Source organism: Trachypithecus francoisi, unplaced genomic scaffold, assembly GCF_009764315.1.
Source record: "Trachypithecus francoisi isolate TF-2019V2 unplaced genomic scaffold, Tfra_2.0 Lachesis_group13, whole genome shotgun sequence".
Lineage (NCBI taxonomy): Eukaryota > Metazoa > Chordata > Mammalia > Primates > Cercopithecidae > Trachypithecus > Trachypithecus francoisi.
In genome coordinates this window covers 51,208,358-51,233,743 of record NW_022681458.1, presented here as the reverse complement: position 1 = coordinate 51,233,743, position 25,386 = coordinate 51,208,358, and the positions used below count along the sequence as shown (strand labels likewise).

General features: G+C 38.5%; 2 protein-coding genes across 12 annotated transcripts in view; one reads left to right on the top strand and one right to left on the bottom strand.

Moving 5' to 3' along the window:
- MFSD6 (major facilitator superfamily domain containing 6) overlaps positions 1-10,860 on the top strand; it is an 86,648-nt gene extending 75,788 nt beyond the window's left edge. For all 5 annotated transcript variants that reach the window (XM_033230830.1, XM_033230833.1, XM_033230832.1 and 2 more), the window contains 2 exons: positions 6,154-6,434; positions 8,783-10,860. In XM_033230830.1, coding sequence (XP_033086721.1) covers positions 6,154-6,434; positions 8,783-8,986 — 485 coding nt within the window. In that variant the 3' untranslated portion in view covers positions 8,987-10,860. The remainder of the gene's footprint in view (positions 1-6,153; positions 6,435-8,782) is intronic.
- NEMP2 (nuclear envelope integral membrane protein 2) overlaps positions 9,775-25,386 on the bottom strand; it is a 33,873-nt gene continuing 18,261 nt past the window's right edge. For 5 of the 7 annotated variants that reach the window (XM_033230836.1, XM_033230838.1, XM_033230839.1 and 2 more), the window contains 4 exons: positions 24,709-24,823; positions 22,885-23,110; positions 19,131-19,307; positions 15,658-18,066 (listed from right to left, as the gene is read on the bottom strand). In XM_033230836.1, coding sequence (XP_033086727.1) covers positions 17,943-18,066; positions 19,131-19,307; positions 22,885-23,110; positions 24,709-24,823 — 642 coding nt within the window. In that variant the 3' untranslated portion in view covers positions 15,658-17,942. Of the gene's footprint in view, positions 14,106-15,657; positions 18,067-19,130; positions 19,352-22,884; positions 23,111-24,708; positions 24,824-25,386 lie in introns of those variants that run through there. The other 2 variants (XM_033230841.1, XM_033230842.1) reach the window with 2 other exon arrangements.

Here is a 25,386-nt window from a genome sequence, read left to right as displayed (position 1 = left end):
CTGAAGGAAGCGGATTGTTCCTGCAGGACCTGGGAGACAGGCCAAATATTGGGCTGGTATCCAGTTGAGGGACCTGAATGAAGATGGTTCACATCACAGGACTCTATGCAGACAGCCCAGTACCAGCCCGGAGCCTGGTAGCCCTGTTGGGTGGCTAGATCCAGAAGAGAAATGATAATCACTACAGCTTGACTGTCAGGAAGCCACATCCCTCAGAAAATGGGGAGAGTACTACATCAAAGGAACACCCTGTGGGAAAAAAGAATCTGAACAGCAGCCTTGAGTGCCAGCTCTTCCCTCTGCCATAGCCTATGGGAAGGAACCAGAAAAACAATTCTGGTAATAATGACAAAACAAGGTTCTTTAACCTGCCTCACCAAAATCACACTAGCTCACCAGCAGTGGATCCAAACCAAGAAGAAATCCCTGATTTCCCTGAAAAATAATTCAGAAGATCCATTATTAAGCTAATCAAGGAGGCATCAGAGAAAGGTAAAGTCCAATTTAAGGAAATTGAAAAAAATGATACAAGAAATGAGGGGAGAAATCTTCAGTGAGATAGCATAAATAAAAAACAATTACAACTTCAGGAAATAAAGGACACACTTAGAGAAATGCAAAATGTTCTGGAAAGTCTCAGCAATAGAATTGAAGAAGCAGAAGAAAGAACTTCAGAGCTCAAAGACAAGGTTTTTGAATTAACTCAATCCAACAAAGACAAAGAAAAATTTTTAAAAATGAACAAAGCCTCAAAGAAGTTTAGGATTATGTTAAATAAACCTAAGAATAATTGGAGTTACTGAAGAAGAAGAGAAATCTGAAGGTTTGGAAAACCCATTTGGGGGAATAATCAAGGAAAACTTGCTAGAGACCTAGACATCCAAATACAAGAATCCCAAAGAACACCTTGGAAATTCAGCACAAAGAGATCATCACCTAAGCACATTGTCATTAGTTTATCTAAAGTCAAGAGGAAGGAAAGAATCTTAAGAGCTGTGAGGCAAAAGCACAAGATAACCTATAAAGGAAAACCTATCAGATTAACAGCAGATTTCTCAGCAGAAACCCTATAAGCTAGAAGGGATTGGGGCCCTATGTTCAGCCTCTTTAAACAAAACAATTACCAGTCAAAAATTTTGTATCCAGTGAAACTAAGCTTCATAAATAAAGGAAAGATACAGTCTTTTTCAGACAAACAAATGCTGAGATAATTTGCCACTATCAAGCCAGCACTCTAAGAACTACCAAACCAGAACTACAAGCATTTGCCACCACCAAGCCAGCACTACAAGAGCTAAAAGGAGCTCTAAATCTTGAAACAAATCCTGGAAACACATCCAAACAGAACCTCTTTAAAGCATAAATCTCACAGGACCTATAAAACAAAATACAATTAAAAAAAAGGTATACAGGCAATTAATAACACAATGATTGGAATAGTACCTCACATTTGAATACTAACGTTGAATGTAAATGGCTTAAATGCTCCACTTAAAGGATACAGAATTGCAGAATGGATAAGAATTCACCAACCAAGTATCTGCTGCCTTCAAGAGACTCGCCTAACACATAAGGACTCATAAATTTAAGGTAAAGGGGTGGAAAAAGACATTTCATGCAAATGGACACCAAAAGCAAGCAGGAATAGCTATTCTTAGACAAAGCAAACATTAAAGCAACAGCAGTTAAAAAAGACAAAGGGTGACATTATATAATGATAAAAGGCCTTGCCCAACAGATTTTCACAATCCTCAATATATATACACCTAACACTGGAGCTCCCAAATTTATAAAACAATTACTACTAGATCTAAGTAATGAGATATACAGCAAAACAATAATAGTGGGAGATGTCAGTACTCCACTGACAGCACTAGACAGGTCATCAAGACAAAGTCAAAAAAGAAACAATGGATTTAAACTATATCCTGGAACAAATGAACTTAACAGATATTTACAGAACATTCTACCCAACAACTGCAGAATATACATTCTATTCGTCAGTGCATGGAACTTTCTCCAAGATGTATGATAGGCCACAAAACAAGTCTCAACAAATTTAAGAAAATTGAAATTATATAAAGTATTATCTCAGACCACAGTGGAATAAAACTGGAAACTAACTCCAAAAGGAACCTTCAAAACCATGCAAATACATGGAAATTAAATAACCTCCTGAATGATCATTGGGTCAACAACAAAATCAAGATGGAAATTTAAAATTCTTTGAACTGGCCGGGTGCGGTGGCTCACGCCTGTAATCCCAGTACTTTGGGAGGCCGAGTCAGGTGGATCACGAGGTCAGGAGATTGAGATCATCCTGGCTAACACAATGAAACTCTGTCTCTACTAAAAATACAAAAAATTAGTTGGGCGTGGTGGCAGGTGCCTGTAATCCCAGCTACTCGAGAGGCTGAGGCAGGAGAATGGCATGAACCTGGGAGGCAGAGCTTGCAGTGAGCCGAGATCACACCACTGCACTCCAGCCTGGGCAACAGAGCAAGGCTCCATCTCAAAAATAAAATAAAATAAAAATAAAAAATAAAATTTTTTGAACTGAACAATAATAGTGACACAACCTATCAAAACCTCTGGGATACAGCAAAGACAATGATAAGGGGAAATAGCCTTAAATGCCTACATCAGAAAGTATGAAGGAACACAAGTAGACAATCTAAGGTCACAAAGAAACAAGAACAAACCAAACCCAGCAGAAGAAAGGAAATAACCAAGATGAGACAAGAAGTAAACGAAATTGAAAGACAAAAATACAAAAAATAAATGAAAGAAAAAGCTGGTTGAAAAGATAAAATTGATATATCATTAAGATTAACCAAGAAAAGAAAAGAGAAAATCCAAATAAGCTCAATTAGAAAAAACACAGGATATATTACAACTGACACCATAGAAATACAAAAGATCATTCAAGGCTACTATTAACACCTTTACATGCATAAACTGGAAAACATAGAAGAGATAAGTTCCTTGAAAGATACAACCCTCCTAGCTTAAATCAGGAAGAATTAGAAACCCTGAACAGACAACTAAGTAGTGAGACTAAAACAGTAATAAAAAATTGCCAACAAAAAGTCCAGGACCAGATGGATCACAGCTGAATTCTATCAGGCATTCACAGAAGAATTGGTACCAATTCTATTGACACTATTCCTCAAGATAGAGAAAGAGGGAATCCTCCGTAAAACCTTCCATGAAGCCAGTATCACCCTAATACCAAAACCAGGAAAGGACATAACAAAAAAAGAAAACTACAGACCAATATCCCTGATGAACATCGATGCAAAAATCCTTAACAAAATACTAGTTAATCGAATCCAACAGCATGTCAAAAAGATAATCCACCATGATCAAGTGGGTTTCATACCAGGGATGCAGGAATGGTTTAACATATGCAAGTCAACAAATGTCTTTCACCACATAAACAGAATTAAAAACAAAAATCACATGATCATCTCAGTAGATGCAGAAAAAGCATTTGATGAAATCCAGCATCCCTTTATGATTAAAACCCTCAGCAAAATCAACATATAAGAAACATACCATAATGAAATAAAAGCCATTTGTGATAAACCCACAGCCAACATAATACTGAACAGGGAGAAGTTGGAAGCATTCCCTCTGAAAATTGGAACAAGACAAGGATGCCCACTCCCACCACTTCTATTCAACATAGTACATAGTCCTAGCCAGAGCAGTCAGACAAGAGAAGGAAATAAAGGGCATCCAAATCAGTAAAGAGGAGTCAAACTGTCGCTGTTTGCTGATGATAAGACTGTATACCTAGAAAACCCTGAAATCCTCCTAAAAGGCCTTAGAACTGATAAATGAATTAAGCAATATTTCAGGATACAAAATTAATGTACACAAATCAGTAGCTCTGCTATATACCAACAGTGACCAAGATGAGAATCAAATCAAGAACCCAACTCCTTTTATAATAGCTGCAAAAAATAAAGTATTTAGGAATATACCTAACCAAGGAGGTTAAAGACCTCTACAAGGAAAACTACAAAACACTGCTGAAAGAAATCATACATGACATAAACAAATGGAAATACATCCCATGTTCATGGATGGGTAGAATCAATATTGTGAAAATAACCATACTGCCAAAAGCAATCTACAAATTCAATGCAGTTCCCATCAAAATACCATCATTCTTCTGAACGATGAAAAAAAAAATCCTAAAATTCATATGGAGCCAAAAAATAGCCTGCATAGCCAAAGTGAGACTAAGCAAAAAGAACAAATTGGGAGGCATCACACTACCTGATTTCAAACTATACTATAAGGCCATAGTCACCAAAACAGCATGGTACTGGTATAAAAATAGGCCCATGGACCAATGAAACAGAATAGAGAACCCAGAAATAAAGCCAAATACTTACAGCCAATTGATATTTGACAAAGCAAACAAAAACATAAAGTGGGGAAAGGACACGCTAATCAACAAATGGTGCTGGGATAATTGGCAAGCAACATGTAGGAGAATGAAACTGGATTCTCATCTCTCACCTTATAAAAAAGTCAACTCAAGATGGATCAAGGACTTAAATGTAAGACCTGAAACTAAAAATTCTAGAAGATAACATCAGAAAAACCCTTCTAGATATTGGCTTAGGCAGAGGTTTCATGACCAAGAACCCAAAAGCAAATGCAACAAAAACAAAGATAAACAGATAGGACTTAATTAAACTAAAGAGCTTTTGCACAGCAAAAGGAACAGTCAGCAGAGTAAATAGACAACCCACAGAGTGGGAGCAAATCTTCAGTCTATGCATCCAACAAAGGACTAATATCCAGAATCTACAAAGAACTCAAACAAATTAGCAAGAAAAAAAAAACATCAAAAAGTGGACTAAGGACATGCATAAACAATTCTCAAGCGAAGATACACAAATGGCCAACAAACAAGAAAAAATGGTCAACATCAGTAGTGATTAGGGAAATACAAATCAAAACCACAATGTGATACCACCTTACTCCCACAAGAATGGCCATTATCAAATGATCAAAAAATAATCAATGTTGGTGTGGATGTGGTGAAAAGGAAACACTTCTACACTGCTGGCAGGAATGTAAACTGTACAAACACTATGGAAAACAGTATGGAGATTCCTTAAGAACTAAAAGTAGAACTACCATTTGATCCAGCAATCCCACTACTGGGTATTTACCCAGAGGAAAAGAAGTCATTATATGAAAAAGATACTTGCACATGTATGTTTATAGCAGCACAATTCACAATTGCAAAAATGCAGAACCAACCCAAATGCCCAACAATCAATGAATGGGTAAAGAAACTGTAGTGTGTGTGTGTGTGTGTGTGTGTGTGTGTATACACACATACATACATATATATACACAAACATATATATATACACACACACACACATACATACATACACAATGGAATACTACTCAGCCATAAAAAGGAATGAACTAATGGCATTCACAGCAACCTGGATGGGATTGGTGACCATATTATAAGTCAAGTAACTCTGGAATAGAAAACCAAATATCATATATTCTCATTTATAAGTGGGAGCTAAGCTGTGAGGATGCAAAGGCATGAGAATGATACGACGGACTTTGGAGACACAGGGGAAAGGGTGGGAAGGGGGTGAGAGATACAAGACTACTAACTGGGTTCATTGTATACTGCTCAGGTGATGGCTGCACCAAAATCTCACAAATCACCATTAGAGAACTTATGTAACCAACTACCACCTGTTCCCCAAAAAACCTATGGGAATAAAAATTTTTAAAAAAAAATAACTATCATGTGGCTTTTCCTGTTTTGATGCCTGTCTTTTAATCATAATCCTGTAAATGGGCCTAAGGCAACACTCATTATAACCTATGTCCCACTGATGTTCTAAGTTAAATGAAAAATAGATTTCTTAAGTATATATGTTAATGTCTATTAAGCCCTATAAAGAGACCCAAAGATAATCATCACGTTCATTGATTCAGTACTTGCACCAAGTAATGAAGTCATTGGTAACCAGCAATTTATTAATATTACCAAGCACTCTGGAATGGGCATATGGGATTCTTGGTTTATTTATTTTTACCTTTGTTCAAACATGTAGAAAATGCTGAAAAATAGTTTAAACATTATTTTCTCTCCAGACAAGACAATGTTGGCCGAAAGAATTCCTGTTCCCTCCAGTCCTGTTCCTATAGCAACCATCGACTTGGTACAGCAACAGACAGAAGATGTCATGCCACGCATTGAGCCCAGACTTCCACCCAAGAAAACTAAGCACCAGGAAGAACAGGAAGATGTGAATAAACCAGCCTGGGGAGTCAGCTCTTCTCCCTGGGTGACCTTTGTCTATGCACTCTACCAAATTAAAGAGATGATGCAACTCACAAGAGACAACCGTGCTTCTGAGATACAGCCTTTACAGGTACAGTTCCTTTGCTGGGCTAGCAGTATTACCTGTCACTCAAGATACCTTAACTGGGCTCAGTTGTTTTAATTACTCACTTTTCATTCAACAAGATTTATTGAAAGTCTGGTGGGGAAAATAAACATGCAAACAATCTCAGTACTCTGTGAACACTGAGTTAAAGAGGGTGTATACAAGGTCCCATAGAGAGAATATTCTGCCTTATGGAGTTCAGGAAAACTTCAGAGGATATGATTCTTTCACTTCTTGAAAGAAATAAAATAAATAAATCCATTCTTTCATTGTATATTTGTTTTAAATTTCAGTATTGACGGTTGCCAGCTGAAAGGAGAATACATGGTTCATGCCTTCAGGAACCGTATTTATTAATCTCTGTAATTCCAAAATTCTAGTGGGGGGCATTATATATTATTATAGGACCACAATAAATATTTATTGAATTAATTGAGCCACTGTATGGGTATGATAGGACACCTAACTCAGTGGAATTATGGTTGTGCAGGTGGCCTCACCTGAAAAATAAGTCTAAAAGTGATTTTTCTTGTCCCCAGAGGAGTGATCTTTCCTGAGTAGTTAAATCATGTTGATAGAGGTGTGGATAACTGTACAGGTGTATCCTGACTTTGGAAAATGAGTGTAACTTCTATAAATCATTTAGCCAAAGAAATGGACCCAGTTCCTCCATTTTATAATAATCACTCCCTTTTACTTGGTAAGTCATGTGAACTCTGTCTGGAGTAGCTTCAGAGGACACATAAAAAAATAAAGGGGAAAGATTTAAAAATAAGAGTAATTTGAGTAGTTCCCCTTTCAGAAAATTTGTTGAACTAATTAATCTTAACTTCGTAAGCTGACATAAAATCTTTGTGAAATTTTAACCAAATATGGTTCTTTACTGATAGCCATATGCATTGCCAGTCCACGCATGATCCTTTTTGTTAATTTATCAAGATAATAAACTCATATAATTCCTCTGCTCAGTCAAGAACCAGACATTGTGGTGGGAGAAGCATATACAGGATTTTAATACCTTAAAGCAAAATGATGAAACAGGAGAAAGATGATTTTAATATCTGCTGCTTGAGTAGCAATATTTTCATTACTTTGTGTATTCATCCTCATTTTCATAGAAGCCACATTAAATTTTTAATGTGGCTTTTTTTTCTGGCATGTTAGGATTAATCAGTTTTTTTTCTGGGCTGGGCATGGTGGTGGCTCACGCCTGTAATCCCAGCACTTTGGGAGGCCAAGGTGGGTGGATCACAAGGTCAGGAGATCGAGACCAGCCTGGCCAAGATGGTGAAACCCTGTCTCTACTAAAAATACAAGAATTAGCTGGGCATGGTGGCAGGTGCCTGTAATCCCAGCTACTCTAGAAGGCTGAGGCAGAGAATTGCTTGAACCCGGGAGGCGGAGGTTCCAGTGAGCCAAGATCACGCCACTGCACTTCAGCCTAGGCGACAGAGCGAGACTCCTTCTCAAAATAATAATAAATAAATAAATAAATAAAAATTTCCTGGTATGTTAGGATTAATAAAAACTGGCAGGTATGCTGTAGTTATTCCTACAAGTCATTATACTAAGTTTCTTTTTCTTACATTGTAGAACCACAGAAATGAACATTTCTGTTGGGTGCTCAGCTAAAAAGTGATAGGTACTAATTTGGGGGAGAATCTATTTAAATTTTTTTCTTATTTGTACAACCAATATGGCACTTATGGAAATTGCTGCTGGTGATGTTATACTCATGGTTATTTACAGTTGGTTACACAAGTGCTTGTTTACATTCACTTTTTTATGTGGATGTTCTGTCTTATCTAACTTTTGGTGCACATTTTGAAATACCAAATATACATCAGGACTCTTAATTACAGGACATTCTCTCCCAGCTCTGCCTCCAAGGATGAGGATGAGAACCCCTTACATACTTCTGTTAGACAAAGTGTCTTCTGGCTCTTGGATTCCGTGGTCTTAGCAAGCGGCCTGAGTTTCAGTTATTCCATAGTGCTTGCCCAGCGACTTGCCACATGGCTAGGGGCTCAGCAAATATTTGCTGATGTAAACTGTTTACCAAGTACTAACAGACATTTTGGTAGTAATGTTCCTTTTTCCACAAGACACGTCTGCTTATAGTGTTTGTGTTTTTCATGCGGCTCTGGCAGTTGCACATAGGAAAGGAGATGAAAGGTAAGACATTCTATCCTTATTACTCTGTTATTTGGTCCCTGAAATGGGCACTTCCAGATGATCTCCCCATGTTTCCAATCTTACTTAAAAGCATATATAAAAAGTTGGATTTATTTGCTGTCACTGATCATGGGGCATCTCCTGTTTTCTACCTCCAGGGGACCAATGAGAACAGGGAAAATTCTCCTGCTGGTAGAGCCCAGCCTGTCCCATGTGAGACTCACTCTGACCCAAGTAGAAACCTGCCATCCCCTGACGCAGCAGCATCTCAGACACAGACCAGCCCTGCTCACCCCAGTGTGGACCCGCGCACAGAGGAGAGTGAAGAGCAGCAGGCTCAGCTGGCCACAGGAGGACACTGAGGGCATCCTGCTCATCTCACACCCTGCATGGAATCAGGCTCCTCAGCCAGGACACAGGGCGAGGCCCCCCAGCCAGGATACGCCTTCCCTGGAGGAGCACAGCACTGCATATGCTTCTAAATATCTAAACTCATTAACACGGAAACACACACACAGGAGCTACAGTACATATTGGCAGGAAAAGGTAAACTTTCGTAATCCCCTTGGAATTACAACAGGGAAATGGAGTTCAATGAGGACTTTCAGTTCTTTGTTTGGTTAGGTTAAAGATGATAGAATTTCTCTGCCAGTGCAGTAAGAGTTGAAACCAGCAGTTACACTAAGTAAGTGGAGGGAGTGAAAGTGTTTTGAGGTGAATGTGGATATAATGTCCCTCTTCTGATTATTTATTCTTATTATTTGGTTCTTAATACAAACTGGGAAGAGATAGAATTCATCTAGACTTTCTTTTTTCTTGAAGAGAACCATTTAAAAAATTACAAGATATATTTAAAAAGTAACCAGATAAAAGTTAGTAGCACATGTGCTTTTGTTAAAAATAAAGTTAAAAGTTAAAGTTAAAAAATGAAGTTAAAAGTTTCATCAGAAACTTTACATATCTTTAGCAAATATATTTTTATATGTGTATGGTATATAATGGAAATAATTCTTTGAGCAACAGAAGCTATTATTGACTACTGCAAGCTAAGCTGAGCTTAAAAATGCCTTTTGTTTTAAATGGGCTTTGAGGAAAAAAACAGAAACGAGGGATTATTTCAAGTCAACCAACCAACTCAGTATCCTGTGGCTTGATAGACAAGAGTTTACTACATATATTGATAATATTGATAATGTAAATAGCCTGTCTTGCTATTTACTATCTTATAGTGATTCAGGCTCTAATTAGCTGAGGGAATGAAACACACACAAAAATCACTGAATTCCTAAGAGTTCCATCAAATAAGCAGTACTATTTACAAATCACAGTATAAGATTTAAGTGCCTGGGGGAGGGATACAATTTTTAGAAATTACATATTGGGTCAGTTTTGTTTTGTTTTTGGTGAGGAAGAGGTGGTAAATAGGAAACCATGAATGGGAAGGATGGCAATAAGTAGCAACTGTACTTTCCTTCCAATGACTAAAGAAAGAAAATCTCAGTATATTCCTTCTCATGAAGACACAGTCAGACACTGGACAGTGTAACATATGCAACTGCAAACGTTACAGCTGCAGCCAGAACAATGGCTGCGTGGATCACATGTAAAGCTTGCCGCTCAAAATCAAGTAGGGGTTAACAGAAAACCTGGGGGGAGTGTGGAAAAGGGAACACTGCTTTAGCTGACTAAAGGTGAATTATATAATTTATAATAGCTGTGGATGAGCACAGGCGAGAGAGGAAAGAAAAGAACAGTTAGAAATGAGCAACTCACCTTACCCTTTGACCCTGATTAGACAGGATCAATTGTAAAGTGAGGGCTTCTCCATGACACAATAGTTCTGCCCAGTACTGCATTTGGGGTAAGAAATTCTACACTTGGATGTCTAGCTTCACCACACAGCTTAAAAATAAAATAACTGAAATAGAATTCAGCAAATAGTTATTTTTTGCACTTGAACTGAAATGTACTGTACTGTAAATTTTGACTCATTTTAAGTGACCTTTAAAATCAGATGTATTTATTATGCTTGTGTAATTATAGAAATAAAGAAATGGGTGACAGGCTGAACCTCACCTATGAATGTACAGTATGTGGATTTGTGAAACTGACTGTAGGAAGTCAAAAACTTATACTGTATCTTGTGTTTACAGTTCTGATTTATTCCTTTGAAAAGCCTGCTGTTTTGGAAATGCACAGCTGACATGTTGAAATATAAATAAATACCATTTTTAAATGTTTCTTAAATGATAAAGATGTGACCAAACAAAAGTCCTTTACTCTGTAATCAATGAGACCAAATTCAACATGCCTTTGTTATGGAACATTTACTGTGACAGCAGAATCTATAATGCAGTCATTCCCAGCCTTGTGAGCTGACACCTTCATGGGTTTGCGGACTTTGTGACTTTTTCTTCCTGTCCCCAAAGTGCCATATGCTACCTTAAAAAATATTAAAGTGAATTCAAATTAAATTTTGATTTGAGATTTTGTAACCCCTCTTGAGATCCCTCAGCACACGCAGGGGTGTCACAGAGCCCAGGCTGGTAATCACTGCCTTAATGACTTACTTCCTACTCTTTCTCCTATGGTTGTAGAAACAGTAAATTACGCAAGTTCTGAGCTTGTGTGGATCCAAAGCAGTTAATTGCTAATTATTAAACTATTCCTCAAGTCGTAGGAATAGATTATAATACATACATTGCCCAGCAGGCAGTAAACCTCATGAAAAGCGTTAAGGAATTCACAGGAAGAGCAACGCTGCTTTACTGGCTTATTAATCCTGCCATGGGTCACATAGACAGTTGGCTAATAGCGTCCCTCTAATTGGCAATTCCTTCCAGTACTGCTGAGGTACTGAGACCATTACTTAGGCAATATTCCTCTCCACTAATTTGGAGTTAAGCAGGGAATCTAGGAAAAGGGAACCACATCCATGGATATTGGGTGTTTGTAGTGTGCTGAGATTATCATTTTGCCCTGAACAAAAACTCGAGGTGTTCCTATCACTATCCCCATTTTAAGTAAGAGAATTCTAAAGCTAACAGTTTAAGTTATGAGATCAAGGTCACAAAGCCAGGATTCAAACTCAAATCTTCCTAATGTCAAGCCCTAGTCCGCTAAGCACCTTGCCCCACCCCAGGAGGCAGGGAGGCCATTCCCTGCATCTGTTGTGGCAGAGGAAGCCGTAAAGCAGCCCAGCCTGAACCATTACCATACATGCCTGATATGTGTATGTGTGTGGTTGTATTTCCATTTAGGATTTCTAGATATTCCTAGATTTCTAGAAATCCTTCAAATTCCTGATGCTTTGTGAAATGTAGGTACACCAGATCCTTTACACGCTGCAAGTGAGTTGGCTGGACTGATAACTCTGCACAGGAAACCCAGAGGTTGGTAGGGACTCTGGCCAGGGCCATGGGAATCAGGAAGGGAAAGCAGACACACCCACAGCTCTGTAACCAAGGTGATGGCATCGTAGAATAGCACTGTCCAGTAGGACTTACTGGGAAGATGGGAAGTTCTCGATTTACACTGTCCAGTATGGTAACCATTAGCCATATGTGGCTATTAAACAACTGACGTGGCTAATTTTCTGGGGAATTAGGTTTCTAATTTTAAATAGCCACACGTGGCTCAAGACTACCATATTGGACAGCATGGGTATAAAGAAAGAGATCACCTTTGGGAGATCTCTGGGCCTGTTTCCTCAGCTTCAGTGTGAGAGGTTAGAGCTTAAGATTATGTTAATTCTGTGAAAATGAGGGTATGCTTTGACAGTGACTATACGGAAGAAAGAGGTGATTTTCCATTTGGAAGTTCTTCAGCCCTTTGGAGCATGGAGACAAGACAAAGGCTACTTTTGAAGCCCCAAACCACTCCTGGGCTTGTTTAGCAAAGCCTTGAGAATATCTGGCTTAAGAATTCCAAACCGTGGAGCAGCTGGGAGAGAGGCTGGTGCCTAGGTGAAGGGGGGAGTGGTTTGTCAGATCTCAGAAAGTAGTTTACATTATGCCAGGACAAACTGTGGCTTCTTATAAGGGAGTAACTGGAAACTTGCTGATGTCTAACATGGGGGGAAAGTGAGCCAGTCCAGCTAAGTGCCAGTCCAGCTGGGTACCTAACTCTCAACCAGCTGCCATCTGCTTCAGGCAGCTAATATAGGACCACTTGTCCCCCACTGTGGCTCCAGGAAAGTCCCAGTTTTCAGATGGCAACCCAAGGACCTTACAATGTTGGGGTTAGGAGTGTGCACCCTGGAGTCACACAGTTTGCATTTGAGTCCCAGCTCTGCCAGTGAGAACTTACACACACATATAACATCGCTGGGCCTCGGGACCCACCTCTGTAGAACGGAAGTGATTACAGTAGGTATGTTACAGGTTGATGTTTAAAATGAGTTATCTGAGACACAGTGTGTGCTCCATAAATACTGCCATTGTTGTGTAGCAAAGTGCTCGGGGCAGGAGGAGTGCTGTCTCATTTCCCCAATCAGGGTCTAGTTCTATTCTTTTATTGCCATTTAAATCTATAATCATATTCCATTCTCCCAATCTACAGTGCCATACTATACATATTTACCTATGTCTAGTAAGGTGTACAGTAAGGCATTCAATTCCAACATGCATTGTAAACATTAAGTGGTTGGGGATATGAGTTAGTTAAGAGATAAAATTAGACAAAACTTAAGTGGAGGAAGATGGAAAAAAAATGATGACGATGACAATTCCATAAAGTGCAAAAGTCTGCTGAGAGAGGTTATAAATTCCATAATTTTCATTTTTCTTTATCTTCTTAGAGGTGTCAACAAAAGAAAACAATTTTATAATCATTTAACAAATTATATACCATACTCTCTCCAATTGTCAGCGCAGAATGCCATTCTTCTAAATCGTACACTTATATTTGAAAAAGGTCAGGATTTTTTTTGTTTCTTGAAAAGATCAGTGGCATCTTAGAAAAATAACATGTAGACCAGTGCTACTCAAAGTGTGCTCAAGGACTGGTGCTGTCAAACTACTGCTGGTATGTGACAACATAGAAATTAGACATTTCAAAATATGTATGGCAAGTTGTTGTCATGACATGATCATCGTGCTTATATTCTGTATGTCTTTTAAAGATTATTTCATTTTTCTAATAATTTAGTGTATCTTACAAAAGTATTACTTGTGATGAACTGAGGGAAACGGGTCCATCACCCCAGATAATCTGAGAAGCACTGACAAGAGCCACAGACTACAGTGTCCATCGCTGCGGGGCACAAATGACTGGTATGTGTATAACATCAGCAGATGTAGTCACCTCTTGAATGCATTATCCATGGGGTCATTTCCTTAACTTTCTTAAAAACATGGTAATAAAGGAAGTAGAATATGAGCCCTGGAAGCAGACATATGGGGGCTTGAATTCTGATTTTACCACTTTAGCTATATGTGTCCTTCAGCAACTTTCTCCTATCTTCTCTGGGTCTTTCCTCATCTGTAAAATGAAAATACCAAAACATGTCACAGAGTGACCATGAGGTGCAAATTAAGAGGTATCGAAGGCGCCTCATGTAGTGCCTGATGGATCTCTCAATCAATGTTGGTATTCTTCTTCTCCTTTTCTTTTCAATCAGTCTTTTTTGGAAAAAGGACCAAATCTAAAAAAATTATCCCTCAAATTATTTAGATAATAGAAGCTACCCACTAACTGCATCTTCCAAGATTTATCGTAGATAAATATAGTATTCATTTCAAATCTCTGGTGACTTATTAAGGTTTCACATTCAGGGATCATAACAAAAAAATAGTTACTTTTAAAAGATAATCCAACTCCTAGGCCAGAGAAAGACTAAAGATTTTAACATATCTGAGTAAAACTATGCCCATCAGAGGGGGTGGAATGTTGGTCAATAATGATTAGAAAACCAGCAGTCACAGAGAGGAAAAAGTTGGCAGGACCTGCATAAAGGAAGGGGTGGTCTTTGTCAACAGACCTGGTATCTCATCCCATTAACAAGGCTAGCCCCATTGGGGTGGGGGGTGGCATCTGCATTAAACTCTTTGGCCTCATGACATTAACCATGTGAATTATATAACAAGCTCCCTTTGTTTTGTTTCAGTTTACCAAGTAGCCTCCTTACTATAATTTGACCCCTTGTAACTCTGTCTTCTGAGAGAGACTCTGCTGGTCATATCAATTCAAGTGTTTTTATCCTTATGCTAGTTATATTTTTGGTTCTGAATCACTACCTGTACCAACTATATGAATTGGCTAACAGGAGACAAGTCTTATGGTGCAATAACAAAAAGCAGGGTTCTGAGTCAGTAAGGCTAACAGTTACACCCAAATAGTTCACTCTTCAATGTCATGCCACCCAGCAGGCTCTCACAGAAGGCAGCTTGCTCCTGTTGTCACCTGAAAGTACCTCTCTGTCTTCCCGCAGGTGTCTTCAAACTTCCACGTCTATTATGTTGTCTATCTTGCTTTCAGTTGGACAAGAAAATTTAATTTATAAAATTGTACATCTCTAACTCTGGGGAACAGTCACATACAGAATAATGTAAGAGAGCATTTGTTTAGTTGGCATCACTTCAGGATCTTAATTCCTCCACATATTTAGATATTTTTATGTAATCCATCATCTATTCCAAACCCTCTTAAAATCGAAATATCTGAAATTTCCAGATCTTTTTAAAAAAGTCATAAATTGAAATATTGTCCTTCATGTCAGATGGACATTCCCCTATAATTCAGCCCTAAGTATTACTGGCAAACCATACAACTAATTCACAAAGCATTTTTTTGTGATATGTAAAATGTGTTTTAAAACTTTTTTAAAGTAACACTTGAATGATCCAATTGTTTAAGCATAGCCACCTACACTATTATCTCACCCACACATCTGGTGTCAAACAGTCCAACTTGCTAACAACAGTAAGCTTTTGTAGGCATGAAACATAAGCAATAACATAACAAAGGGATCTGTTAGGCTCCATAATTATACACCTATGGTGTGTGAAGCACAAAGTCAACTTCCAACCACCTGTGAAGGGCAGAGGCATCTTATTTAGTGGTCGTTTAAACTGTTCAAAGGACTTTAAAAAGGGAGGAGGAAAGGAGAGGAGAGAGGAGGTGAGGGAGAAAGAGAAGAGAAGGGAGGAAAGAAAGGAGGGAAACATTTCTTACAAGTTATCTGTACATTGCTTGATGGGGATTAGAATTGTGATCAGTACTATAATATACTCCCAAATCAAATGAAAACAACATAAATACACTAAAAATATCACAAGTAATGCTTTTAATTGTTTAGCTTCTCACAGTAGTCACAAAGCAGAAACTGACAAACCTATGATTTCTTCTAAAAATAAACATGGAAAACAATATCCTGGAGGACTATCTTTGGCTGTTCTTATTGTGATGGTTACACCTGGCTAGCTGCCCATGAAGAGCTGCTTCCTTCCCTCGGCAGTACCTCTTCCCCCTGGCCCAGTGGCTGTCCTGGCTGGGACATACCTGGCAGCCCCAGCAGATTGTTTATGTGTTATTTACTCATACGCATATGTTGTACCACACAAACTGCCTCTTAGGAGACAAACTTGGTGAGCACAGGCACTGGTACATCTGATACATTTATATCACCAATAAATATAATTATAAAAAAACAGATTAAACCATAAGAAAAATGTTCAAACTTCTATTTACTCATAAAATAGTTACCATAAATCTGAATGGGAAATACATCCTTTGGGTCTTTAAAAATCCAAGTCTATATAAAGGCAGATTAACTTTAGTGGATATTACAAAAAAACAAAGTTCCTAGTATGAAAAGATGTCTGGCAAAAACAGACCTGTAAATACTTCAAAGAGGAACTATCATTTGAAAATCAATCTAGAAAGTTCCAGATGGATAGTCATGCTCTTTTTTCATGATTTAGAAAAACTACTAAATTTGGCTCAGGAAAGCAGCAGTGCCAAAATTCTGTCTATCCTTCCCCCATAACCCTTGTCCTGATAAAAAGATTTTTATGATCCCATCACAGGAAAAAAAGCCTGATTTTGATTCTCAGAATCAACTAAGCAACATCTTAACCCTGAGATTGTCTTGCCATGTTCAAATCTTTTCTCAGATCTATGTTTTGGCCTTCTTTCCTCAGGGTCAAAGCTCACAGCCCCTCATTTCACTCTGGAGTTTAATGTCATGACTCAAGAAAAAAATTGTTTTGTAAGAAACTGTTATAAACACATATAACTAAACAATTTTTTAAATGGATCAGTCCATTCAAAATGTCACAAGAGGTTAAATGCCTTCAATTTCAAAATACAAAAAAAAAAGTAATCATAGTATCTAATCCTTATGTATGTATATAAAAATCTTATGTATGTATAAAAACCTTTAAAATGTCTTAAGAAACATTTCCCTTCACCACAGTTAAATAGCAAGTTGGCCATTATTGAAAAATAAAAAGTAAAGCCACCAACATTGTGAGGCCCATGGTTTTGGAAGATGGCTCCTAAGCTTGCACCTGAAGATCTTATCTACCTGAGTCAAAGGATACACCAGGGCTGGATTTCTACCAGTGCTGCATCTCAGTGTGGTCTTGCACAAGTTATTGAACCTCTCCAGAGCTCAATTCCACCGCCATTAGCACTTTCCAAACATGTGTTCCAAGGAATATTAATCTCATGAAAAAGAGTCCTGTGGTCAAATTAAGCAAGAAACTGCAGCACACACTTTCTCCTCTTTGGGAGATTGATAGTGCACATGAGCATTATGAATGACTCTGAGAGGTACTGAAATACATTAGTTTAACTTTATATCAATCTTAGCTGACCTCAGAATACCTTTACTGACCAACGCTCGGTAGTATCCTGTGAGCTGTACTTTGGAAAACACTGGTCCAGCATGTCTCAGGTCTCTTTTAGGACTTATACTGATGAAATATAGGAAGAGTATTGCAGAGTCTTCTGACACAGGTTCAGGGGATTAACAGCGGATTTAGGACCCTGGTGTCAACAAAGCACCTGTTCACGCTTACTAGCCCCTTGAAGAACAACGCCATTCCCCTATTCCTAATGAAAGCCTTCATTCAAGGAAGGTGGTAGTGGCTGTCACAGAATCTTGGTATCCACCTACAGTACAGTAAATAGAACTCACCAAGAATGCTAAGTTATCATCAAAATGGGTTAGTTTTCCTTTCCAGAATGACTTGTTTTTCTCCACAGCAAATGTTTTTGCCACTGTTCACTAGAACAGTTCTGCCTAACTTTAATAGAATCCCTGCCCTTTGCCCACTTCCTTGTCCAGAATGAAGTCAACTTGAAGGTCGCATGTCAGGCAGTACTCGGGTTAAAGAGCTGCTCTTCCAAGAAGGCACCCCCAAGGCCATACTGCTCTTCATGCAGACTGATTTCTTCAGGTGACAAGTGGCTTCCTCCAAGAACAAAGTCTGCAAATCTAATAAGTTTTTTGTTTTAAATAAAGTTAATATTATCTCAGGAAGGTTTATTTGAAAGATAACATGTTCCCTTGCTATTTATCCCCTTTAATTAAATTTGCCTTTGCATCAATAGAGGGTGGTATTTACCCAGTGGGTGTAAAAATGGGAATGGCTTATGTGATCCCTCTAAAGACAGCTATTCATGGAAAGGGCAGAGAAGCAGGGCAGATGTATAAGCACTACATGAGTCAAATGTACCCACTCCTGTTTTCTAATTCTTTCTTGTCTCAATTTTTTATTAGTTTGAATTTATTATTATTCATTATTTTGTGTCAAATGCTTTCCCCCTTCCATCTTTAATTTGAGGGCACTGTTATTTGGATAAAGTTATGAGGAAAAGAAAGCAATAAGGAAAAATGTTGGGACAGATGTCTTTCTTCGTGAACTTTAAAAATGATTTTCCAGCTGGGCGTGGTGGCTCACGCCTGTATTCCCAGCACTCTGGGAGGCCAAGGCAGACGGATCACAAGGTCAGGAGTTAAGAGACCAGCCTGACCAACATGGTGAAACCCCATCTCTACTGAAAATACAAAAATTAGCCAGGCATGGTGGCGTGCGCCTTGTAATCCCAGCTACTCAGAAGGCTGAGGCAAGAGAATGGCATGAACCTGGGAGGCAGAGGTTGCAGTGAGCTGAGATAGCACCATTGCACTCCAGCCTGGGTGACAGAGCGAGACTCTGTCTAAAGAAAAAAACAAAACAAAACAAAAAAAAGATGTTCCCCACCAATAGGATGAGAAGCAGGTCACACACCCTATTCCACCTTCCCTTCCCTATAAACATAAAGAAGTTATGTTTATAGCCTTCCCTATAGAACATCAGATAAATATTTATTCTGACATCAGCAGTTCTACTGTGCAAAGTCACAGTACTGAGAAAAGGGACCTCTGACAACTTCCACATCATCTGTTATCCAAGGAAGTAGTGTATTTCCACCCTGAAGTGCCTGTACCAAACCATCATATTATTTTTAAAATCATTCTCAACTAAACTATGGTCCGAGCAGCAGAGCAGGACTTACTTTCTAGGAGTGTGGAGTCTGGAGACCACCAGCCACGAGGGGAAGTCAGGTTTTTGGCAGGCCCGGCGCAGCTCCTCCAGAGCGCTGTTCGTTTCAGCATCAGCTTGCTCCCTATACTCGTCTTCTGTAAGATACTTCACCACCAGCTCTTTCGATGTAAACCACTGCTTTATTTTCCTAAAACGTGGCATGTGGTTGCAGGATTACTGCCTAATTCAATCCTTAAGATTTACAAAAATACATTTCTTAGATTGTAACAGTAATAATACTTCTTAACTTCCTCCATATCATATCTATATTTTTTTATTGCTGTTATCATTACTGAGGTATAGAGAACATGCAGTTTGGGCCTAATAGTACATTTCCCCATTTCCTGAACTATCATAAATAATGTCCTAAGGCATTTGAGAATTAATTTCTGATACAGATGTTAATTGTATTTTTCTCCCTCGGTGGATTTCTAATCACACAGGCAATTAAAAGCCTGTTTTTTTTTAATGCTTGGCCTGTTTATTTTATTAGGCACTAATAGAAGCAAGTGTTTGAGATGTCCTTTTATGCAGACCCTCTAGAACACTGACCCTTTACTCTCCACACCAAGAACCTGGGAGGATTTGTGGGATATCACTTCCACCTAGTGGTGGTGATTCTGACTAATCCTAGAGAGAAAGAGCAAATATTGTACAAAATTTATAGTAATTCTTCCTTTATTACATGACAAGCAGATCATGATTAGAACTTTCTTTTTCCAACCAAGAAAATCCTAAATCTCATAAAATGTAGCGACCTAAACATTTAGGAATCTAAGAATCTCATAAAAATAGTAACAATAATAAGGTTTTAAAAACTTTTATTTATTTATTTATTTTATTTTATTTTATTTTTTTGAGACAGCGAGTCTCACTCTGTCACCCAGGCTGGAGTGCCATGGCGCAATCTTGGCTCACTGCAACCTCTGCCTCTGGGATTTGAGCAATTCTCCTGCCTCACCCTCCTGAGTAGCTGGGATTACAGACGCATGCCACCACACCCGGCTAATTTTTGTATTTTTTAGTAGAGACGGGGTTTCACCATGTTGGTTAGGCTGGTCTCAAACTCTTGACCTCATGATCCACCCACCTTGGCCTCCCAAAGTGCTGGGATTACAGGTGTGAGCCACCGTGCCCGGCCTAAAACATTTGTTTTATTTATAATGAGTTTTAAAAAATATTTTGGGGTGATTTTAAATTTAACCTGAGATTTCCAAATATAAATGAACATCAGAATTATTTGAATATTATATTTATATAATATATATTTCTATATATATATATATTTTTTTTTTTTTTCTTGAGGGTTGGGACTGAATAAATCTATTATCTTTTAAAGATCTCACAGTTGATGAGCTAGATCAAGGAACCAGTGACATAATTTCCTTCTCCTTTTCTGAATACCTGTGCATGGTTTCCCTGGAGGAAAAACCCTGGATGCTGAGCCAGAAGACCTGGACACAGTCCTGGCTTTGAGGTTTATTCACTATACAAACTTGGGGAATTCCTTAACAGTTCAGAGCCTCACTTTGCTCATATGAAAAAAATAAAAATAAAAGCAATAGTATCTACTTCATAGGTCACTGTACAGATTAAATGAGATATTTTGTGTAGGGTGCTTAGCACTGTAAGTGGCCTATAGTAGGTGTTCAATAAGGATAATCAAAAGAGTAGTTACCTTATACTATTAAAAGTAAACAGCTCTTTGCAACGAGAAAGTACTATACAAAATCAAGGTATTATTTCTCTGTTGTGTTATTTAACCTGTAAGTTCCTGTTTCATTCCCTAGTTCTTTATATAATTACTCACTAGCAAAATTTTAAGTTGAGGAAGTTATAGTACATTTTGATTATTATAGAACACAGCTAGTGCACAAAATAACCATTGTGCAGAACACACTTTGCTCTTGGCAGGGAGTTAGAGGGTTAAAGAGAAGGAAGAAGGAACTTTATCCTGAGTTCCTCAGGCCACAAGCCTGGCAAAGGGCCAGGGACCTGGAAGATGTTGGGGGGCCAGCCTTACTGACAGAAGACTGGTGTTCCCATTCACTGTCTGCCTCGGGCAGATGGGGCCAAGAGAGACCCAGTCAGCATCAACCCTCCGACCCTGTCCTGCTGCCTTTCAGCACCACCAGCATCTTCTGTGTGGGCTCCCTGTCCTGTCACTGGTGCAATTTTCACCCTGTGATATTGCCACACACACACAGTCACCAGTTCCATAAACTACCAGTCACCATAATGTCCTTCCTCACAGCCAATTTTACCTCTTGAACATTTATTCACTCCCTCTTCTAGCCTTGGTCTCATGGTCCTACCCTAGGCCCTCATCATCTCTCACCTGGACCACTGTGATGTCTGATAACTGTTCTCCTGCCACAGGGACCTCCCCTTTGTATCCACCTGCTGTGCCAGAAGACAGATGGGCCACATCCCACGGGCCAATGAGTATTTATGGTCTCTGCTGTGATTTTTGTTTGTCCAATGTATTGTTATTTTTAATTATTTTTATTTTTAAATGCCAACATTTTAAAATGCTAAGATTTCACATTCTAATCGTAATTCCCACTTCCAGTTTTTCTAGAAAACCAGCAGATCTGGCAATACAGGACTCATATTCCCACATGAGAGCAATCAGCTCAAGCTGTTAACAGCCCCGTTTTCAATGAGGTTGCTTTGCAGAATTTCCCACACTCCTCCTGGTTACTGCTGCCTTACCCCTGCTCAGCATCACTCACCATAGTATCTGCCTGGGTCCTAAGCAACTGGTTTGATAACTGCTATACAGGCAACAGTCAGAGGACTAACTAAAATGTCTCACGGTTAAACCCCACTGTGTACAGGACTGGACTAGATTGCTTAGCGTGGCTGCCATGTATCTGGCCCATGCCCACCTTGTTTGCTGCACTGACAACACTGCCTGCCTCCCGGTGGTACCAAACTGGGCTTTCTCTCTATCAGGAAAGCCCTCCGTGTTTATTCATCTGGTTATTTTAATTCATTCTTTAAGATTCAGCATAGTAATATCTCCTCCAGGAAAGCTCTCCTAGCTTTCTCTATATACCCTTGGTCCCTGGGCAAGTCTCTATTTTAATACTTAAAAGAGGTAGAAATGTATGCTGATGTCTAGCAAGTATACCTCAAGGGCAAGAACCATCTCCATCTGTGCACCTGACGTGAAAACAGCTGCTGAGACTCAATGACTGAGGAGAAACATAACAAAGCTGTGACAATAGAGGTTACTTCATTTTTCTTTTTATACTTCAAAGGCCGTAAGCCTTAACTTAAAACCTAAGAGAAAGGAAAGTTCTAAATGCAAATAATACCTTTCAATCATTTATGATTCATTTCTGTTTCCTAATTCGTATCTCATAAGGACAGCTGATATCACTAGTCTTTGGCTCTAATTAAAGAAAATGTTGAATAAAAGAAGATATTTTAGGTAACCCAGAGTCCAAGTACTTCTGTCACTGACTCTAGTGAATTCTGAGTGAGCTCTAATTACCTGGTAATTGGTGGTACAGCTCTGAACGATTAATGAAGACTAGCCATGAAGATAGGATCAGACGCTTGGAGCTCTCTTCCTCCTCCACCCCCAATCTTGCTCAGAATGAAATCTCCAGATCAAATGTAATTATGAGATTAACATGATGTGTGCAAAAACTCTCCCAAATAATAAAACCAGAGCTCAAAATGTCAAATTTGCTGGGGGAAAAAATAATACATACCACCTCATATAACTGAATGCTCTCAGTGGGTAGTGCAGACTCCAGGAGGACATGAGGAGGATTATGGCTGCATAGGCAAACTGAGGCACGGCCACACCAGCATAGACCAGAACCAGGGAGAGGAGTCGTAGTGTCCACATCAGAAGACTTCTGCTCCTGTCATCTGCAAGGGGCCCATGCTTGTAACAAACAACAAAGCTGAAAAATCCAACTATCAAGACATAGCCTGGAAAAGTGGAAGAGGTAAAATAATATAAATTTGAATTTGAGACATTATGTGAAAAAGCTGGCAGAGCCTTGACTTAAAGGTAAAAACTATTAGGGAACCTTAATTTTTGTTTTGTTTTTTTTTCCCCCACAAAGTAAGGTTGAAAAATGCACATAGGGTGTTATTCCTTCCATATGAGATACTAGGCTGACTTTTGCAATAATTTGGGATGTACACTTATTATGATGATATATAAGACTTATATATAAGTCTGTATTTTAGTCCAGCACCTTTGCTGGATTAAAATGTTATCATAGTTACTTTAGCCAGGAAGAAGTCATAGTTGTATGTGACCATTGGCTACAAACCCTATTTTTTATTTTTACCTTCTAGTCATAAAAGGAAAAGGTAATTTTACAGTGGAGGGAGTCATCCTCTGACTCCAATGTTCAGTCTCATCATTACGATGGTGAGACTATAAGCTATGCTGTGTCTCTGGGTATGATGCAAGGTGAAGTGCCCATCACGTCTTAGGTATTCTATCTTAAGTGTTTAATTTATATCTAACCAAGCCTTGAGGTCTAATTTCCAGTTTACAGAAAATACGCAGAAGAGAAGAACATGTTAAATTCTACCATAAAGGGGTCATCAGATAAATCTAGAAGGTGGACATTCTATAGGACAAGCTTGGTCTCTTTAGCATATCACTATGATGAAAAAAAAACTGCTATGGATTAAAAGCAATTTACAGGACAAAACAGATACTAAATGTGGATCTGGACCATATCCTAGTTTATATAAGCCATCAAGAATGGGAAATTTTATCATGGCCTGGGTAATAGATGATTTTATGTAATTATTTTTCAGATAATAATTAACAGATTATATAAGAAAAGGCTCTTGTTTCTTAGAGATGAATAGTGCAGTATTCAGGGGAGTATATCTGTAATTTAAAAGAAGCACAAAAAGAAGAATGAGCTAAAAATACGCAGTTTTCAAGTAAAACAAAAAACTTAATTGCTTTTCTTTTGAGGGAAGTGAACTTATGTGAGAAATTTGGTGCTAAAGGTGAGGAGAAAATTCATTCTCTCATTGTCCATTATTTTCTCGTTAAAATAAACAATAAAAACATTTATTTTGTAACGAAAAACAAGGAAAATAAATGGTTTCTTAGCCTCTCTGTGTCTGAAAAGCCAAGTTTTCATTAGTCATTTATATTTAGGATTTCTCACCTTTCCTATTGAATACTTGAGAGAAAAAAATAAACAGTCGCTTTTCAGAGAAGCTTTTACGTTACAAGTTAGATGTGGTTATTAGAGCTTAACCACAATTCAGAAGCATGTGCCTTCAAAAGGGACACTTTTTTTTCCTCTTTTGATCATTACTATAGAAAACTAAGAAACATGTCATAGGGAAATCATCTAAAATGAGATCTAAATGAACTGAAATCACCAAAAATGGGAATAAAATAAACAAAATATTATTTTTAGTAGTACCTTTCCTTAGTTCAAAATGAAAATTTATATGTTGGAGAGAAACATCTATCAAAAGAAGGCCTCTAGTTGTACATCTCAGTTTTACCAATCACAGAGCGTATTGTTTTTCTATTTACCTACCTAATACATATATCCTGTTTTCATACCACAGCCACTTCAGATCTTCCATCAATTGGCACACAACATAAACTGAAGCAAACCAACAACCAACCATTAGAGCCCAAAAGGTGCTATACTGTGTGTGGAAGAAAATAAATGACACATTTTTTCGTTCATTCACTCTCATAAAAATAAAAGCAAACAAATAAACCTTTTGTATTAGAAACTCCTACATCACACTGAATTGAAGTCAACTTAAGAAACTCCCTAGGGTCTTAAGGTGTGGTCCACAAGTCAGCAACACCGGCATCACATGGAGCTTGCTGGGTTGACAGAGTCCTAGGCCCCACCGCAGACTGCTGAATCAGAACCCGCATTTCAACAAGATTCCCATGTGGCTTGCATGTACACTGAAGTTGGAGAAGCACTGTTATAAAGAATAAATTTATCTCAAAATAACGCTGGTGTTGTAAACTTTAATCAGTGTAACTGCAACACCACCATCCTGAATTATTTATTTATCCCCAACTAAGTTCAGTGTGTTATTTTATTGAAGGTCTGGCTGGGCACGGTGGCTCACGCCTGTAATTGCAGCACTTTGGGAGGCCAAGGCAGGCAGATCGCAGGAGCTCAGCAGTTCAAGACCAGCCTGGGCAACATGGTGAAATCCTGTCTCTACAAAAAATACAAAAATTAGCT